This window comes from Callithrix jacchus, chromosome 5 (assembly GCF_049354715.1).
Source record: "Callithrix jacchus isolate 240 chromosome 5, calJac240_pri, whole genome shotgun sequence".
Classification (NCBI taxonomy): domain Eukaryota; kingdom Metazoa; phylum Chordata; class Mammalia; order Primates; family Cebidae; genus Callithrix; species Callithrix jacchus.
Window position 1 is genome coordinate 135,985,882 of NC_133506.1, and position 18,590 is coordinate 136,004,471.

The window sequence follows — 18,590 nt, forward strand, 5'->3', positions numbered from 1 at the left end:
GGACGTGCTGCCAGTGGCAGCTTTCATGGAACCACAGCAGGGTTGCGTAGCTGCAGTAGCCACTGCGGGGCCCACAAAGCTTAAAATATTGACAGGCTGGTCCTTTACAGGAAAGTGTGTCAAGCTCTGAATTAGATCCATGCTTTTGTGCCTTCCCCTGACATCTTCGCCTGCTTACTGCATCTTAGATTTTCTAGTCATCTCAACTGGTAATCAGAGAGGTTTCCAGTTTAAAATGTTTTTCTTGGCTTACGCCTGTAATCCCAGCACTTGGGGAGGCCAAGGAGGGCAGATTCCTTCACCTCCAGGGTTCAAGAGATTCTCCTGCCTCAGCCTCCTGAGTAGCTGGGACTATAGGTGCGCGCCACCATGCCCAGCCAATTTTTGCATTTTTAGTAGAGATGAGGTTTCACCATGTTGGCCAGGCTGGTCTCGAACTCCTGACCTCATGATCCACCCACCTCAGCCTCCCAAAGTGCTGGGATTGCAGGCATGAGCCACCGCACCTGACCATTTACATGTTTTCTTGTTATTGTTTGAAACAGGGTCTCACTCTGTCGTCCAGACTGGAGTGCAGTGGCCCGATCTCAGCTCACTGCAGCTTCAACCTCCCAGGCTCAAACCATCCTCCTGCTTCAGCGTCCCAAGTATCTGGGACTATAGGCACACACCACCATGCCTGGCTAATTGTTGTATTTTTTGCAGAGGTGGGGGTTTTGCCATGTTGCCCAGGCTGGTCCTGAACTCCTGGACTCAAGCAATATTCCTGCCTTGGCCTCCCAAAGTGCTGGGATTACAGCTATGAGCCGCCGTGCCCAGCCTGCTTACATGGTACTATACCTATTCCCACTCGGATACACTCAAGCACACGTTTACATGTGACTACTTTAGATGTGTATTCATGTAGTTATATTTATAAAATTTATTGCCGTACGTAGAAGTTCATGATCTGTTTTACATTTTGTGAATGTTTTCCAGCGATGTTGAATATCAGTGACGGTCCTTACTGTTCCTTCCCTTTAGCATCTCAGAATAATTACCGCATCGATGCCAACCAGGAGCTGCTGGCCATGGGTAAGACCCCAGCCACGGGGACAACCCCAGCCACAGGGAAGACCCCAGGCATATGGAAGACCCAGCTGTGGGCCTCCAGGGCCCTGAGCCTACCACTCTGTCTCCTGCATCTAGGAGGACTGTGATGGTGGTGATGAATTGGGAGGGAGAGGTGGCTCCAGATGGGCTCTTCTGGAATTTTTTTTTTTTTTTTTTTGAAATGGAGTCTTGCTCTGTCACCCAGACTGGAGTGCAGTGGTGCGATCTTGGCTCACTGCAACCTCCGCCTCCTGCATTGAAGTGATTCGCCTACCTCAGCCTCCTGAGTAGCTGGGATTATGGGCACCTGCTCCCCCTCCCAGCTCATTTTTGTGTTTGTGTTTTTAAGATTTATTTGTTTAGAGATGGAGTCCCACCGTCTTGCCAGGCTGCAGTGCAGTGGTGCAATCTTGGCGCACTGCACCGTCTGCCTCCAGGTTCAAGTGATTCTCCCCCCTCGGGCTCCTGAGTAGCTGGGATTACAGGCCAGCACCACCATGCCCAGCTAATTTTTTGTTTCATTTTTAGTGGAGATGGGGTTTCACTGTGTTAGCCAGGATGGTCTCCATCTCCTGACCTTGTGATCTGCCTGCTTCAGTCTCCCAAAATGCTAGGATTACAGGAGTCAGCCACCTCACCTGGCCCTTTTTGTATTTTTTTTTTTAGATGGAGTTTTGCTCTTGTTACCCAGGCTGGAGTGCAATGGCGCGATCTCAGCTCACTGCAACCTCCGCCTCCTGGGTTCAAGCAATTCTCCTGCCTCAGCCTCCTGAGTAGCTGGGATTACAGGCACGCACCACCATGCCCAGCTAATTTCTTTGTATTTTTAGTAGAGACGGGGTTTCACCATGTTGACCAGGATGGTCTCGATCTCTTGACCTCGTGATCCACCCGCCTAGGCCTCCCAAAGTGCTGGGATTACAGGCTCGAGCCACCATGCCGGCCTCCTTTTTGTATTTTTAGTGGAGACGGGGTTTCACCACCTTGGCCAGGATGGTCTGAAACTCCTAATATCAGGTGATCTGCCCACCTTGGCCTCCCAAAGTGCTGGGATTACAGGCCTGAGCCACAGCCCCTGGCCCTATTCCCATTACTTTAAAAATACCACAGAACTATTCTGATGGCACACTGAGTTCCAGGAATGCGACCCATACAGAGTGAGGGTCATGGTTACCATGGCAGCCATGGGACTCCTTGATCTCAGGTAGGCCAGGCTGATGTGGGCTGATGTGCACCCATGAAGGCCAAGCTGGGAGGGGTTGCCCTGTCAGCATCAGCTCACAGAGCCAGGTCCCCCAACTCAAGCTGTTGCAGAGTGAGGGCAATCCCATGCAGCCTGCAGTCACCACAGGCCTCTGCCGAGCTCTCCCGCCCCTGTGTTTCCTTGCCCTGGCCCCTGTCAGGGCCGTGAGCTGGGCCATGGGACCTGGGCTGGTGCTGACTTGGCCCCAGCACGAGCTCTCTTGAGAGCAGGCCCCACCCCTGTGAGACCTGACACCCCACGTGGGTCTTAGAGAGCAGGAGCGACTCTGGCCTTTGTGGCACCCCAGGTGAGATAGATGCTGGTGGCAGTGTGGGGTCTGGCTGAGCAGTGATCCCTGTTCCCGGGCCCCAGCAACGCCACAGCATGGGCTTTGTGTGGTGTAGGCAGCCAGCATCACCTGAGGAGACAGTGTACCAGCCATGGCCTCTGGCCTCACCGTGGCTGTCATCTCGTGAGAAGGAGTGCTGGGGTTGAAGGGAACTGGGTGGAGAAGGTGGGAGTCACTGACCTCCCGAGCACATAGGGTTTGTCTTATAGGCACATCCTTCTCAGCCATCATGCCCTCCTGGGTGGTGAGATGCTCCCCTCCATTCTGCATGGGGAAGGTGTGTTCTGGTCACACATGAGAGGCTGGGTGACAAGTGTTCGAAAGCTGGGACCTGGCCAGGAGCGGGGCTCTCACCTGTAATCCCAACACTTTGGGAGTCCAAGACAGAAGGATCACCTGAGGTCAGGAGTTCGAGACCAGCCTGTCCAACATGGCAAAACCTCGTCTCTACTAAAAATACAAAAATTAGCCAGGTGTGGTGGCTCACACCTGTAGTCCCAGCACTTTGGGAGGCCGAGGTGGGTGGATCACCTGAGGTCAGTAGTTTGAGACCAGCCTGGCCAACATGGTGAAACCCCATCTGTACTAAAAATACAAAAATTAGCCAGACATGGTGCTGCATGCCTGTAGTCTCAGCTACTTGGGAGGCTGAGGCAGAAGAATCACTTGAACTGGGAGGCAGAAGCTGCAGTGAGTCGAGATCCTGCCACCGTACTCCAGCCTGGGCAACAGAGCCAGACTGTGTCACAAAAAAAATGGCTGGGCGTGGTGGCTCATGTCTGTAATTCCAGGACTTTGGGAGGCCAAGGTGGGCGGACCACCTAAGGTCGGGAGTTCAAGACCAGCCTGACCAACATGGAGAAAGCCCGTCTCTACTAAAATACACAATTAGCTGGGCATGGTGGCTCATGCCTGCAAACCCAGCTACTTGGGAGGCTGAGGCAGGAGAATTGCTTGAATCCTGGTAGCACAGGGTACAGTGAGCCAAGATCATGCCATTGCACTCTAGCCTGGGCAACAAGAGTGAAACTCTGTCTCAAAAAAAGGCTGTGTGTCTGTAAGGGTGTGGCCTGTTTTCTTCCTTCCCTGAAAAAGTGTGCAGGCTCTGGCCCCCAGGATGATTCTCCTGATCCTGCCCTCCTGCCTCCCTTCTGGGTTTCTGTCCCCCTCCCCATCTCCTTTCCCTCCATCCTGTATGTCTTCCCTCCCAGATCAGCCTGTCTTGCTTCCCCCCCACAGGCCTCACCAATGTGCTGGGCTCCCTTGTCTCCTCCTACCCGGTCACAGGCAGCTTTGGACGGTGAGTGACCCATCCTCCTCCTCCATTTGCCCACATTGGATGCCTTTACGTTGTTATCCTCATGAGTCTGCCTGCCCTGACCCTGGTGTCCTGTCAGTTGTGAACTCTCTGTGGAGAGGCAGGGCTGGGGGTCACCCTGCTGTCCCCCAGGGTGTCCTCTGTTTCTTCACTCTCATAGACAGTCCTGCAGTTTAGTATTAGAAAGTCCACTGGGCGAGGTGTACACCCTCACTACCCCATTTACCCTGAAGGCAGAGGTGGGAGAATGGCTTGAGCCCAGCAGGGTGAGGCTGCAGTGAGTTGTGATTGTGCCTCTGCACTCCAGCCTGGGTGACAGAGCGAGACCCTGTCTCTAAAACAGATACTGGAAAGTTCCCGGCATGCCAAAGCCGTCCTAGCTCTTGGTGCCAGAGTCAATTCCTAAAAGGATGTGGAGACAGGAAGGGCTAGCTCTGCCCTGAAGCCAGGCCTGAGGTTTATCCCAGATGCCCTAGGGCCCTTCCTCAGTCAGGACAGCAGGATGGAGGTGACCTGTGACTTCAAGGAGGGAAGGAGGGATTGCCTGGCAGTGCCCAGTTGGTCAGCTGACCCTGCTGGATATGGGGCCCCCACCTGGATTGGGGCAGGAGACAAAGCCTGCAGGACCCTGAAGGGACACGTGCTTCTGGAACACAAGACTTGTGCCTTCCTGTAGTCAGGTAGCCTGTCTGTGACTGCACCCTAAGTCTCTTGGCCTCAGCCCCCTTGCAGTCCCCCCACCCCGCCACTTCATAAGCCACACTTGGAGCTGACGTCCCCTCGGAAGGTCAGCCACAGGGGTGTGGACTGAGGTTTCCTCCGTCCCGGCCCCTGGTGACTGACTGTCTCTGTGTTGCCTTCCAGGACAGCCGTGAACGCTCAGTCAGGGGTGTGCACCCCGGCAGGGGGGCTGGTGACGGGTGAGGCCCCCCTCCCCCATCTTCCCCTTGTGCCCTCAGCCCTGAGAGTGGGAGAAAGGGAGGAGGGCCCCGCAGAGATGTCCCTTTGGCCCTTGGGCCGTGTGCCCCGGGACTGCACAGGGACTTGGGGCCACATGGGTGGGGGCACCACAGGAGACTGAGCAGGGGCTGGGGGCCTTGGCACTTGTCGCCCTGTCCCCACTCCTGTCCCTGGTGGGCTCCTCTTAACAGGAGCTGCATGCTGGGGGATCCTGTGCCCCTGAGTCATCTGTGTCCCCACGGCCCACAGGAGTGCTGGTGCTGCTGTCTCTGGACTACCTGACCTCACTCTTCTACTATATTCCCAAGTCTGCCCTGGCCGCTGTTATCATCATGGCTGTGGCCCCGCTGTTCGACACCAAGATCTTTGGGACGCTCTGGCGCGTTAAGAGTATGTCCTTGTCCCTGTAGGGGAGAGCGCTGTGATGTGATGTCTGTGAACACGGAGGGTGTCATTGGTGCTACCCCATTTTCCTGCAGCCACAGCTCCGGGACTAGGGCTGGGAAGTCAGGCTGGTCCCAGAATGGAGGAGTGGATGGCCAGAAGGTGGCCAACTCTCAGCAGGAAGAGCTGGAGCTGACAAACGGGGTCCTGAGGGGAGCACTGGCCCGGAGGAGGGTCCCATCCCCTGCCCCTTCCCTACCCTCCCTGCTGCCCACCTTTAGCTACCGCTCTGCCTGGCCCAGCCGGGGGAGGGACAGGAGACGTCCCCTGGTGACCTGCAGGGGCAGCGGAACAGCCTTGCACTCTGGCTCTGAATGGCGGTTCCTTTAAACACATTTTGTTCTTTTGTTTGTGGAAGGAGGATGGAAAGGGTTCACATAGCTTATTTGGCATTTTCTGGGCAGCCCCAGCAAGTTGCCAGGTGAAAGGATGGATGGTTTTCTCATATGCCCATTACATGCCAGGGAAACCGAGGTTAAGCCAGGGTGGGACGGGCCTAACTCATGCGTGTGGTAGAATCCCCCAGGCCTGAGCCCTGAGCCCATACACTCACTGTGTTGCCAGGGCACCCCAGGCTGGCTCTGTGCCCTGACAAGCTCCTGCTGCTGCCCTCCCCGAGGTTGGAGGCCAGGGACCAGCTGGGTGTGTCTCACCTGTGCTCAGTTCAGATGGGGAGGTGGCCATTTCCTTCCTTCGACTTGAAGCGTGGCCTGGTCAGCAGCTGCTGTCCCGAAGTCCTCAGGAGTCCCCTCGGGGGCTGCTCTGGGTTCATGAGACTTTACTTATGTGGGGGGCAGAAAGCTGTCTCACTGGTCAGTGGGGCCATGTTGGGGCTCGGGTGGCCACTGGGCTCCCCTCAGCTGCACCCTTCTCTTAGGGCTAGACCTGCTGCCCCTGTGTGTGACGTTCCTGCTGAGCTTCTGGGAGATGCAGTACGGTATCCTGGCCGGGGCCCTGGTTTCCCTGCTCATGCTCCTGCACTCCGCAGCCAGACCCAAGACCAAGGTACCCACCTGTGGCCTCGGGGGGCATGCTGGGGGCAAGATTCCTGGGTGTGGTCTTATGTTTTGAGGGTCTGGGGTGATCGTGGTCTCAGGTGCTGCTGAAGGGGACCGCTTGCTGGCAGGCGGGCAACCACCTTACTGTAAACCATGGTGTTCTCCTACTGCATGGGGCTGTGGGGGTCCACCCTGAGCACCCCACTCCTGGTCCCCTCCAGTGTGCTGGGTTGGGTGGGAGGCTTCCCACCACCTGGGACAGGCCACACCTGGTGGAGGCTGCTGGGTCGGCCCTGCCTCCAGGACTCACTCCTTCCCGCAGGTGTCAGAGGGGCCGGTTCTGGTTCTGCAGCCGGCCAGTGGCCTGCACTTCCCTGCGGTGGAGGCTCTGCGGGAGGAGATCCTAAGCCAGGCCCTGGAAGGTGCATGGGCAGGGGCCAAGGTGGCCTGAGGTCACCTGTCACTCCCCTGTTCTCTGCCCCCAACTCCCAGCTGTTCAGGACACAGGGCCCTGTCCCCAACACTCTCCAGTCCACAAGGATTCAGGCATCTCCGAGTGGACAGGACTCCGCCTGTGGGCCCTCAACAGTGACCACTGCAGCAAGGGTGGTGGTTCCCCATGTGTCACTCCTTCCCTGCCCCTAAAGTCCCATTCCTGTTTCTGGGGGGCTGATTTTAGGGGAGTCAGGGGTCTGTCAGTCCCAGGAGGGACTGCTGTCACCAAACAGTTGTGTCCGTGGTCCTGCTGCATGAATCCCCAGCTGGGCGACTCAGCCCCTGTGGGATGGAGCACTCTGGCCTCTCTGGCCTCTGCTCCTGGCCGGAGCCTCCTTTGGTCTCTGTAGTGTGGCCTTGGGCTGCTCTTCGTGGCGTGACCTGACTCGGGCCTGTCTCCCCAGTGTCCCCGCCACGCTGCCTGGTCCTGGAGTGCACCCATGTCTGCAGCATCGACTACACCGTGGTGCTGGGGCTTGGTGAGCTCCTCGAGGACTTTCACAAACAGGGCGTCGCCCTAGCCTTCGTGGGTCTGCAGGTGGGTGTGCCATGGGTTGCCTTGGGGTCATTCCTCTGCCCCCTCCTGTGGTGAATGTGACGTCTCTGGGGTGATGCTGGATGGCTCCTCAGCCGGTGCTGGCTCTGCCTCTGATTTAAAAGTTTCCCGTCCCCATCTGACCTTCCTCACCCCTTCCTGTGGAATGGGGAGCAGTGACCCCCAGCCCTCTGAGGAGTCACATTATGGCTTCATTTCCCCGGTGGTCACTGCCATGCTGTCCTCAATGCTGGGGACACATAAGTGAATGAGGATCAGTCCCTGCCCCTGCTCTCAGGGGAATTATATTTTAGGAAATAAAAACAGACAGGGAAGGCCGGGTGTGGTGGCTCACGCCTGTAATCCCAGCACTTTGGGAGGCTGAGGCAGGTGGATCACCTGAGGTCAGTAGTTCGAAACCAGCCTGGCCAACATGGTGAAACCCCATGTCTACACCCTCGTGTGGAGGTGAAGCTGTACCTTCTTGGGAGGCTCTGAGATTTGGGTGTCCACCAGGCCGCCTACCTGTGTGCTGCAGAGGAACATCCCTGCCCTGGCTAAAGTCTGTCTGTCCCTCAGGTCCCCATTCTCCGTGTCCTGCTGTCTGCTGACCTGAAGGGGTTCCAGTACTTCTCCACCCTGGAAGAAGCAGGTGGGTGCAGTCAAACATCCTGCAGCTCTGGTGATTTTGCAAAAATCCTAAATGGTTATTGTAAAAAATATGGGACACGGGCTGGGCGTGGTGGCTCACACCTGTAATCCCAGCACTTTGGGAGGCCAAGGTGGGCGGATCATCTGAGGTCAGGAGTTCGCGATCAGCCTGGCCAACATGATGAAACCTTGTCTCTACTAAAAATACAAAAATCAGCTGGGTGTGGTAGTGGGCACCTGTAATCCCAGCTATTCAGAAGGCCAAGGCAGGAGAATTGCTTGAACCCAGGAGGTGGAGATTGCAGTGAGCTGAGATTATCCCACTGTACTCCAGCCTGAGTCAGACAGCGAGACTCTGTCACAAAAAAAGAACAACAACAACGGAAAAAACAGAAAACCACTTCCACTCCAGTCCGCTTTGGTGGTCACTGCAGACTCCTCCCCTAAACATGCACATGTGCCTGTCTGTCACTATGAGGATATATGTTTGCAGTTTTACATAAGCGGGATTGTTTCGTACTGGTGCTCTGCGATGCACATTTTTCATGCAGAAGGTTGGAAGCATGTGCTTCCAGCTGGGAGTCCACAGCCCAGGGGATCAGGATACAGCAGGACCAGGTCAGGAGATCCAGAAGCCCTGGCCGAGGAGGGCCAGGAGGGACAGGAGCAGGGTGGGCGCTGATCCCTGAGAGAGCGATGGGAGGGGGTCTGAGCAGCAGCAGGTGTCAAGAAGAGGACGGAGCAGAGAAGCAGAGTGTCCACCCCAGGCCACACAGCAAGGTCCAGAGGGTCCCAGGCCCCAATGCTGGGCCTCTTTCTCTTCCAGGGAGGTCACAGCTGATGCAGGGTCAGCTACGTGAGAGTGACAGGAGGCGGATGTCGTAGTGGCTTCCTTGGCTCAATGTGAGGTCAGGGAGATTCACCCATGTTGTTGCAGAAGCAGCTCAGATGCAGTGCACTGGGGATGTAAGCCAGCTGTGGCCTGGCTGTGGGGTGGGAGGGGACCCTGAGCAGTAAGAAGGGGCCGTGAGTTACCTGGAAAATACGCTTACAGAGACTGAGGAGAGACCCCCACAGAGAGTAATGCTGGCCTGAGTGGGACACAGCTCCTGTGCACCTTCCAGGACCCTGAAAACCCCCCTTCCGTGAACTGACCCATCCTCACTTCTGAGCTTTTAGTGCTTGAAAAATGTCTTGTATTTTCTGTAGAGAAATACCTGAGGCAGGAGCCGGGGACCCAGCCCTATAACAGCAGAGAAGACTCTGCTCCAGAACACAAGATCACCCTGCTGCAGGCGTAGTGGGGCCACCGTGGGACCCCACAGTTTGCAGGATGTTCCGGAAGGTTCTTGTCACTGTGATCGGATGCTGGATGCCACCTGATAGACATGCTGGCCTGGCTGAGAAACTGCTGAGCAGGTGACTCCGGGGAGGAGAAGAAAGCTGGGCCTGGAGATCCATGGGGGGACTTACCGGCTTCCTGTGGGTTGACTGAAAAATGACCTCACTGCTGTTCCCTGGCATGACCCTCTTTGCAAGAGTGGTTTGGAGAGTCTTCTAGAATGACTGACAGAGTGAGGAAGTAGGGGGCCAGGGGTTTCCGGCCTGGGCTGGGAGAGGTGTCAGGGCGGGCCAGGCAGGAATCTGGGAGGCGGGAGGGACAGGACAGCACAGATGCTCCTCATGGCGACGGCATCTGTTCTCTCTGAGAGAAAACCAAGGTGTGCCCAAGGATGTAAAGTAAATAACTCAGTGTTTTCTAAATGGGAAAAGTGATGACTTTGGTGATTTTGTAAAAATCGTAAATGCTTATTGTAAAAAATGCGGGAAATCTCCGCACGCCCTCCCCCACCCTGTCCACTTGCGGGGTCACTCCAGACCCCCTCCCAACACATGCCTCTGTGCCTCCATCAGCATGTGGGTGTGTGCTCGTGGCTTTACATCCATGGGATCATTTCATACTTGGTGCTCTGGAACCCACAGTTTTCATGCAGTCATTTGCAGTGAATTATTTATTGTGATAATAAATCGCATTCAAATACCTGATTTTTTAGCGTCCGCAAGTATATTGGTCTATATGTGCACCATCATTGACTTAATGGGCCCTCTGTTCGGTGTGTGCATGGGTCGGGGACGGGATTGTGTCTCCTCAAGATGCGTAGTAGAGGCTCTAGCCCTCTATGTGACTGCGTTTGGATACAGGGGGGTTAGGGGGTAACCAGGGTTTACTGAAGGTCATAAAGGGGGGCCCTGTACCAATGGCTTTAGTGTCCCTGTGAGAAGAGACGCCAGAGAGCTCGCTCTGCCCCCTCACACCCCAGGGAACACCACGAGAGGACACTGCCAGAACTGGCCACGTGCCCGCTAGGCAGCAGGGCCTCACGAGGACCTCCAGAACTGGCCACGTGCCCGCTAGGCAGCAGGGCCTCACGAGGACCTCCAGAACTGGCCACGTGCCCGCTAGGCAGCAGGGCCTCACGAGGACCTCCAGAACTGGGAGAAAATGAATTCCTGTGGCTTAAGCCCCGCAGTCTGGGATAATTTATCATGGCAGCCTGAGCAGACCAGGACTGTGTGTTTCTATTTTTATGAATGCTTTGATTACGTCTAAGGGTAAATCCCAGGAGCCTGTGGTAGCCTTGGAGGTATGTTCTCCCTGCACTTTCTTCAAGAAGAATGTGCACTGCCCTGCTGAGCCGTGTTTTCCCGGCCAGCATCAGCACAGCAAGGAGAGGGCCTGGAACCAGGGCTGCTGGCTGCGAGGCTTCCCAGTGGAAGGCTCGTCCTGCATCCACATGACTCCTCCAGGTCCCTTGCCTCCCATTTTCCTTCCTTCATTCCCTTCCCTTGCTTCCTTCATGCCCTTTCTCTCTTCCTTTTCTTTCTTCCTTCTTTCTTTCCTCCTTTTTTTTTCCCTCCTTTTTCTTTTCTTCCTTCCATTGTTTCCTTTTCTTTCTTCCCTTTCTGCCTTTCTTCCCTCCTCCCTCCCTGTCTTCTCACTGTGCTCCCAAGACTGGTCTTGAACTCCTGGGCTCAAGCAATCCTCTTGCCTCAGCCCCTCCTGTGGCTGGGACCACAGACACATGCCACCACAGCAGGCTAATTTGTTCAGTTTTTTGTAGAGACAGGGTCTCACTTTGTTTCCCAGACTCATCTCAAACTGCAGAGCTCAAGCAATCCTCTGGGTTCAGCCTCCCAGAGTGCTGCAGTTAAGGTGTAAGCCACCATGCCTGGCCCTCTCTCACCCACGAGTGAACCTCTACCCTCCAGTTCATGTCCTTTCTGACCTCAGGCAGCTTCTCTTTCTACATAAAATGAACCTGTCCCAAAGCCCTGCTCACTGGGCCCCCTTCCCAGGATTGTAAGGGCAGCACTCCATGTGTGGCTTGCACCCACATGCCAAGTGCATCCATGCTTCAACCTAGACGTGGTTCCTTCACAGGGATGGTGAAGGGAAACAGATTCACTGTGGCGGGCACCAGGCACTATCAGTTTCATAAATTTGCACACAACCTGTGACTCAGCACTTACACTTCTCAGGATCTACTCAAACATGCTAGAGTCAGTCTTCCAGGAAGCAGGCACAAGGATGTTTATCACAGCCTGGTTAGTACTTTTAAGAAGTGGGAAGAAACCTGAGTGTCTCAATTTGATAATGTCTTAACAGTAGGGCACTCGAATAATACCATGGAATATTGTGTAGCAGTTAAAAGAAATGAGGTGAAAGCTGGGTGCGGCAGCTCACGCCTGTAATCCCAGCAATTTGGGAGGCCGAGGCTGGTGATCACTTAAGGTCAGGAGTTTGAGACCAGCCTGACCAACATGACAAAACCCTGTCTCTAGTAAAAATACAGAAATTAGCTTGCCTTTGTGACAGAGTAAGACTCTGTCTCAAAAAAAGAGGTGAAGCTTTTAAATTTTTATTTATTTTTCTGAGATGGAGTCTCTGTCACCAGGCTGGACGGCAGTGGTATGATCTTGGCTCATTGCAACCTCCGCCTCCCAGGTTCAGGTGTTTCTTCTGCCTCCGCCTCCTGAGTAGCTGGGACTACAGGTGTGCACCACCACAGCTGGCTAATTTTTTGTATTTTAGTAGAGACAGGGTTTCACCATGTTGGCCAGGATGTTTCTTGATCTCTTGACCTCATGATCTGCCTGCCTCGGCCTTCCAAAGTCCTGAGATTACAGGCATGAACTACCATGCCCAGCTGAAGCTTTAACTTGTAACACTCATTTTGGGGTGGAAAAAAGCAAGTTGCAGAATGATACTCATCTTAAAATGCTATTTGAGTGAACACACGGACTCGACAATTCAATGATGTGTACAAGTTTAGGAAAGAGTTCTGCACTTCGGGAGGCTTGTAGTCCCAGCTCCTCTGGAGGCTGAGGCAGGAGGATTGCTTGAGCCTGGGGGGTTGAGGCTATAGTAAGCCATGATTGTGTCACTGTACTCCAGCCTGGGCAATAGAGTGAGACCCTGTCTCAAAAAAAAAAAAAAAAAGAAAGAAAGAAAGAAAAGAGAAAATAGAGTTGTTGCAGATGTAACTGAGTTAAATTGAGGCCATATTGGATTGGGTGGGCCCCTGATATAGGATCAGGCTGGGCCTAAACCTGTATAAGTGCTGACTCCTTGTTTTTTGTATAGAGACAGGTTCTCACTCTTGTCCAGGCTGGATTGCAGTGGCTCGACCACTGTAATCGGCTCCTTGGCTCAAGTGATCCTCCTGCCTCAGCCTCCCAAGCAGCTAGGACCACAGGCATGAGCCACGTGCACAGCAAATTTTTAGTGTGTTTTGTTTGTTTGTTTTTGAGGTGGAGGCTCGCTCTGTGGCTCAAGCTGGGGTGTAGTGGTTCGACCTTGGCTCACTGCAACCTCCTTGTCCCAGGCTCAAGAGATTCTTCATTTATACGTTTTAATGTATAAACCAAGCTGCACCCCAGCCACCTTGGGCACCTGTTCTCAGGACCTCCTGAGGTCTGTGTTACAGGTTGTTGTTGAAAAACATGCGCTTTGAATGAAGAGACCTTCCAAACAGGCTTTGTGTGAGCAACATGGCTGTTTATTCACCTGGGTGCAGGTGGGCTAAGGTCGAAAATGGCATTAGCAAAGGGCAGTGGGATAGGAGTTGGTTTTATAGGTTTGGGTACTTTTTGGGGGGTGGGGTGTTGCAGAGTAAGTTCAGTTACAGTGGTGGGGTTAGGGGCAAGGAGTATACCTGACCACAAGTTCAGTTACAATGGCAGGGTTGGATGAAAGGTATTTACATTATCATAAGAACAATTAAGATGGCAGGGTTGGGTGAGAGGTATTTACATTATCATAAGCACAGTTAAGATGGCAGGCAGGGTTGGGTGAGGGGCTTGTCCGGGGAAGGTCCGCTGGGCTATCAGGGACAGTGGTGCATGCAGGCAGTGGGTGGGAGACATCGCCAAGGCAAGCAGGACTTCAGACTTTCAGGCTCCAGGCTTGCATATGGAGACTTGACAGTCATGGTCACTCATATTTGCTCAGAATAGATCTCTTCAAATATTTTAGAGTCTGAGTCCTTTCATCAACATGTTTAACCCCTCCAGTCTGGGGTCCTATGTTTCAGCAGCCTGGCAAACACACATACCATTTGATAAACGGGAAGCTATGTGTCAATAACCACCTCTCCCCCCAAGCTCCCTCCCCCTTTCTGCTGCCTGGGATGGAGATGATTGTTTGGGTGCCCTCTGCAAGGTTCTCTGAACTGGCTGCACCATAGGCCATACCCCAGTCAAGCCATGGCGACTCATTGACTCACACATACACCACTGGATGGCCTCCGGGAGCCGAAAGTCTGAGGTAAGAAGAATGGCTAGCTCCTGCAAAGCCCAATTAACCGACCTTGAGACATTGTACCATTGGGCCTGCCTCAGCCATTCCTGCCTTAACAGATAACCAAACACTGTGACCCTGGACCTTGTGACACGCCCCCCTCTCTCCTGGCAACACCCCCTGCCCCGCTTGTAAAAACCGCCCTGAACTGTAACTTCTGCAGCTTTCCACTGCCTCCCCAAACCTATAAAACCAGCTCCTATCCCACCACCCTCCCCTGACTCTCTTTTCAGAATCAGCCCACCCACACTCAGTGAATAAACAGCCTTGTGCTCACACAAAGCCTGTTTAAGGGGTCTTTTCATTCAGAGCTCGCTTAACCCCCTCCAAAGCCATGGGGTGAAAATGGCAGAGCGGAGGAGGGCACCCTGCTGAGCAGCATCCCGGCCCAGCACTGTTACTTACTTGGACAACAGGCAAGGCTCCAAGGGCTTAGTGTACCTGCTGCAGCAGCTGGTAGGGCTGTGCCAGGGGCAGACTGTGACCCCGGAGATAGCACTGTCCCACAGAAAAATCATGCAAGCCACCAATATGAGCCACACAAGTCATTTAAACGTTTCTGCTAGTCATATAAAACATTGAAAGAAACAGTTGAAATTCACTGTTTAGAGACGAGGCCTCACTCTGTCATCCAGGCCGGAGTGCAGCCATGCAGTCAGGATTGGTGGGAGGGAAAAGCAGCTTTTTTTTTTTTTTGAGATGGAGTTTCAATGTTGTTACCCAGCCTGGAATGCAATGGCACGATCTCGGCTCACCGCAACCTCCACCTCCTGGGTTCAAGCAATTCTCCTGCCTCAGCCTCCCCAGTAGCTGGGACTACAGGCGCGCACCACCATGCCCAGCTAATTTTTATATTTTTAGTAGAGACGGGGTTTCACCTTGTTGACCAGGATGGTCTTGATCTCTTGACTTCGTGATCCACCCGCTTCGGTCTCCCGAAGTGCTGGGATTATAGGTGTGAGCCACCGCGCCCGGCCGAAAAGCAGCTTTTAATTGGAGACCCAGCAAAGCGAGAGGATGACCAACCACCATTCTAAACTGTCACCTTGGCTGGACGCAGTGGCCTACCTGTAATGCCAGCATTTTGGGAGGCTGAGGGGGGTTGGACTACCTGAGGTCAAGAGTTTGAGACGTGAAACCCAGTCTCTACTAAAAACACAGAAAGTAGCCGGGTGTGGTGGCCGCCGTCTGTAATCTCAGCCACTAGGGAGGCTGAGGCAAGAGAATCTCTTGAAGCCGAAGGTGGATGTTGCAGTGAGCCAATATTGCACTATTGCACTCCTGCCTGGGGTAGAGAATGAGACTCTGTCTCCAAAATAGAAATAAAAATATAAAACGTCATCTTAAAATTAAAAATTTGCCCTCAGGTTTTTGTCTGATAAGATCAGACAAGTTTTTGAGATAATATCACTCATCCAGGCTGGAGTGCAGTGGTTCTATCACCATTCACTGCAGCCTGGAGCTCCCTGGTCTCAAGCGATCCTCCTGCCTCAGCCTCTACAGGTGGGCTGCCGGGTAATTTTTCAAAATGATTTTTTTGTAGAGATGGGGTCTCCCTCTGTTGCTCAGGCTGCTATCAGGTTTTAGAGCCAGAGGGAGTGGGAAGGGGGCGGGGTCCTTGTCTTGTTCCTCAAGACGGGTGGCTAGCGAGGATGTCGGAGTAATTGTTGGCGACCGCCTCCCCCTAAGCAGGAGGATTCCGCCGGGGCTCCCGCCTGAAATTGTTTCAGGATGAGGCTGAAGGAAGGAAAAAACGGAGGTCCCTGGCTACACTTTGAGCCTCACAGATGGGGAAACTGAGGCATGGGGGATGGCGCGGACCGGGGTGGCCTCTCCATCATCAGTGACTGAGCGCCCGGTGCGGGGCTGGTCTCCGGCGTCATCGGCTGAGCTGGTCCCTTAATCCGCAAAGGCCCCACGCGGCGCGCTGGCGACCTCCAGGGCACCCGCCTGGCGTCCCCTGGGCCGACCCTGTCGGAGGTGCTGGGCGCCTAGGGAGGGGGCGCACCTGTCCCGCCCGACTCGGCTGCTCGCTCTGCCCGGCGGAAACCGGGGCCCCGCCCGCGCCCGCGCCCGCACCCCTCGGATGCGCGCAGTGCCCGAGACGCCTCCCCGGGCTTGGGTTGCACAGTCACTGGGAGGCGCCACCGCCGGGGAATTCCGGCCACGCCTGCGCGGGCCCAGCGGCGGCGGGGCGGGGGCGGGCCCAGGCCCAGGGCCTGGCGACCCGGGGGGCGACTGCGCGCGGCGGCCGGTGGCGGCGGCGAACTCGGGGGGGTGGCAGGTGCGAGCGGGCGGGGAGCAGGGGGGCCCGTGGGCGGGCGGGCCGGGTCCCAGGTTAGCGGCGCCTGCGTCCAGATGCTCCTCCCGGCCGCCTCTTCCTGCTGGCTCCAAGTTTCGGTTTTGCCGCCGGGGCGCAGGGTCCAGCCCCGCCCCGCTGCGCGCTCCGACCCTGCTCCCCGGCTGCGGGCGGGACTCGGGTAGGGACCGAGGTGGGGACCGGGGCGGGGGCAGTGGGCATCCCTGGGACCCCAGCGCCATCCCCGGGGCACAGGACGCCCCCGACCCGCCCAGCCTGGGGCTGGGAGGAGCCTTTGCGCCCGGCGGTGCCGTCCCCGTTAAGTAGCCAGGGCATGGGCGGGTAGTGGACGGGGACGGCCGACCAGGGCCTGCAGCTCCGCCCGAGAACCTGCACAAATGGCAACAACTGAAAAGTGAAGCCACTAAAAGAGACCCCTAACTTTTACGCGGGAGGCATCGCCGCCCCGAAACCGCACCGCGCAGCGTCCTCCCAACTCCGCGAAAGTCGTCCGAGTGCGGGGCTCAAGGCCAGGGTGGGCGCCCCTCCCTGTTGCCGCCTGAAAGCCGGCGGGCGGGGCCCTGGGGCAGTCCGAGGCCGAAGCGGCGGGGACCCCTCCCTGCCCCCACCTTGTTTACTTCGGTTACGGTTGGGGGATGGGCTTTGATTTGAGCGGCAGTGTCTGTGTGTGGCGGAAAAATGGCAGAGAAAAGGCAGGAAATGAATCGAATGCATCAGTGTTGGGTGCCTAGGGTGCTCTCTTGAGTCTTTCAACCCCTAGGACAGCAGATGGAACAGTAAGATGCTTCAGGGGGCCGGGAGCGGTGGCTCAGGCCTGTAATCCCAGCACTTTGGGAGGCCTAGGCGGCGGATCACCTGAGGTCTGGAGATCGTGACCAGCCTGGCCTGTATGGTGAAACCCATCTCTACTGAAAACTCAAAAAATTAGCCGGGTGTGGTGGTGCACGCCTGTAATTCCACCTACTTGGGAGACTGAGGCCGGAGAATCAGTGGAACCCGGGAGGTGGAGGTTGCAGTGAGCTGAGGTCGTGCCACTGCCCTACAACCTGGGTGACAGCTTCTCAGAACTGCTCCCAAGTCTGCGGTTTCTCTAAATTGCCATCGCAAAATTTGCCACACAGTCTGTTTTGAAGTGGCGTACATTAGTGTCCCACACAGGTGAAGCCAGGGAACCGCCACTTAGCACCTCCATGCCTCCTTCAGGCCCTGCCTGCATGAGCTTACCCACTGACACCGAGACCCAGTGGGAGGAGAGGACAGGGCCAGAGCAGGGAGGGGCCTGAGTGTCCTCCCGGCTGCTGAAGGCACCACTCTGCTGCCCTCCAGCCACTGCCCCAGTGGAGTTTTTGGTTTGAAGCCAGAAGAAGGTGGTGGGTGGACCAGTGCCCCTGTGGCTTCTTACTGGGGAAGCAGAGAGTCAGCTCCTCCACCGTTAGGTGGCCAGGAGCCTAAACGCCATCTCCACTCTCACCCTGGAGGCCGGGGGTGCTGGCCTGAGTCTTGGCCTTGGTCTGGACTGGCTGTGACCATCACCTTGGTTTGATGCCACCACCACAGAGGCTGTTCTGAGGGCACGTCGTCAGTGCAGAGTGAGGTACTTCGTGGACAGCAGCCCCCCCCTTACTAGGAATCTGACTGCCAGCCCAGTAGCTCTTGGCCTCCTGCTCACCCCCTGGGGGCAGGTGCCCTAGTCTCCTGTAGAGGATGAGGAGGGTGAGGCACCAGGAGGCTGAGCGCCTTGCTCAGGGCAGGCTGTGGGACCCCGCTGGACAGCACGTGGCTGCCCCATGCCTGCCTGGAGCATCCTCTATCCCCACCTGGCCCAAACCACGTTGTTAGCAGCAGAAACCGTTCTAGGCTGACTCAGTGAGGGACCAGGGCAGAGACTGCGAAAGCTTAGAAGCCACTACGGGGCAGTAGAGATGGGGGAGGAGCTGGGCTTGGGATGTGCTCCTGTTGGGTTTCGATTAACCAGGGGACCTGCTGGGCTGCTGAGATTTAACTTTCCCGGAAAATGAAACCGAACCCGTGGTCATGTGACAGGAGGCGTGGTATATAGCGGGCTGCCGGCAACTCCAGCTGTTCCTTCTGGATCTGCAGGGCACGGGCGCTGGTCTTGAGAGTCCTAGCAGGACGAATGGAGTGTCCTTCGTGCCAGCATGTCTCCACGGAGAAATCTCCCAGGTTCTGCAGCCAGTGTGGAGAGAGGCTGCCTCCTGCAGCCCCTGTAGCAGGTGAGGCCTGGGTGCTGGTGGGGGCTGGGCCGGTGGGGACCCCCAGAGGCATCTCACCTCCCTTCTAAGAAATGGAAATCCTGGCCAGCAG

General features: G+C 55.8%; 2 protein-coding genes across 11 annotated transcripts in view; both read left to right on the forward strand.

The window, feature by feature from the left end:
- The window catches only part of SLC26A11 (solute carrier family 26 member 11), a 25,239-nt gene extending 15,110 nt beyond the window's left edge, over positions 1–10,129 (forward strand). For all 5 annotated transcript variants that reach the window (XM_008997872.5, XM_054256574.2, XM_078374861.1 and 2 more), the window contains 9 exons: positions 1,024–1,074; positions 3,924–3,984; positions 4,867–4,922; positions 5,212–5,352; positions 6,284–6,411; positions 6,727–6,826; positions 7,304–7,437; positions 8,014–8,086; positions 9,295–10,129. In XM_008997872.5, the coding sequence (XP_008996120.4) occupies positions 1,024–1,074; positions 3,924–3,984; positions 4,867–4,922; positions 5,212–5,352; positions 6,284–6,411; positions 6,727–6,826; positions 7,304–7,437; positions 8,014–8,086; positions 9,295–9,386 (836 nt within the window). In that variant the 3' untranslated portion in view covers positions 9,387–10,129. The remainder of the gene's footprint in view (positions 1–1,023; positions 1,075–3,923; positions 3,985–4,866; positions 4,923–5,211; positions 5,353–6,283; positions 6,412–6,726; positions 6,827–7,303; positions 7,438–8,013; positions 8,087–9,294) is intronic.
- A 6,001-nt stretch (positions 10,130–16,130) lies between these two features.
- RNF213 (ring finger protein 213) overlaps positions 16,131–18,590 on the forward strand; it is a 116,060-nt gene continuing 113,600 nt past the window's right edge. For 3 of the 6 annotated variants that reach the window (XM_035301995.3, XM_054256576.2, XM_035301996.3), the window contains exons 1-2: positions 16,382–16,425; positions 18,366–18,499. In XM_035301995.3, the coding sequence (XP_035157886.3) occupies positions 18,403–18,499 (97 nt within the window). In that variant the 5' untranslated portion in view covers positions 16,382–16,425; positions 18,366–18,402. Of the gene's footprint in view, positions 16,230–16,381; positions 16,426–18,346; positions 18,500–18,590 lie in introns of those variants that run through there. The other 3 variants (XM_035301997.3, XM_078374863.1, XM_078374862.1) reach the window with 2 other exon arrangements.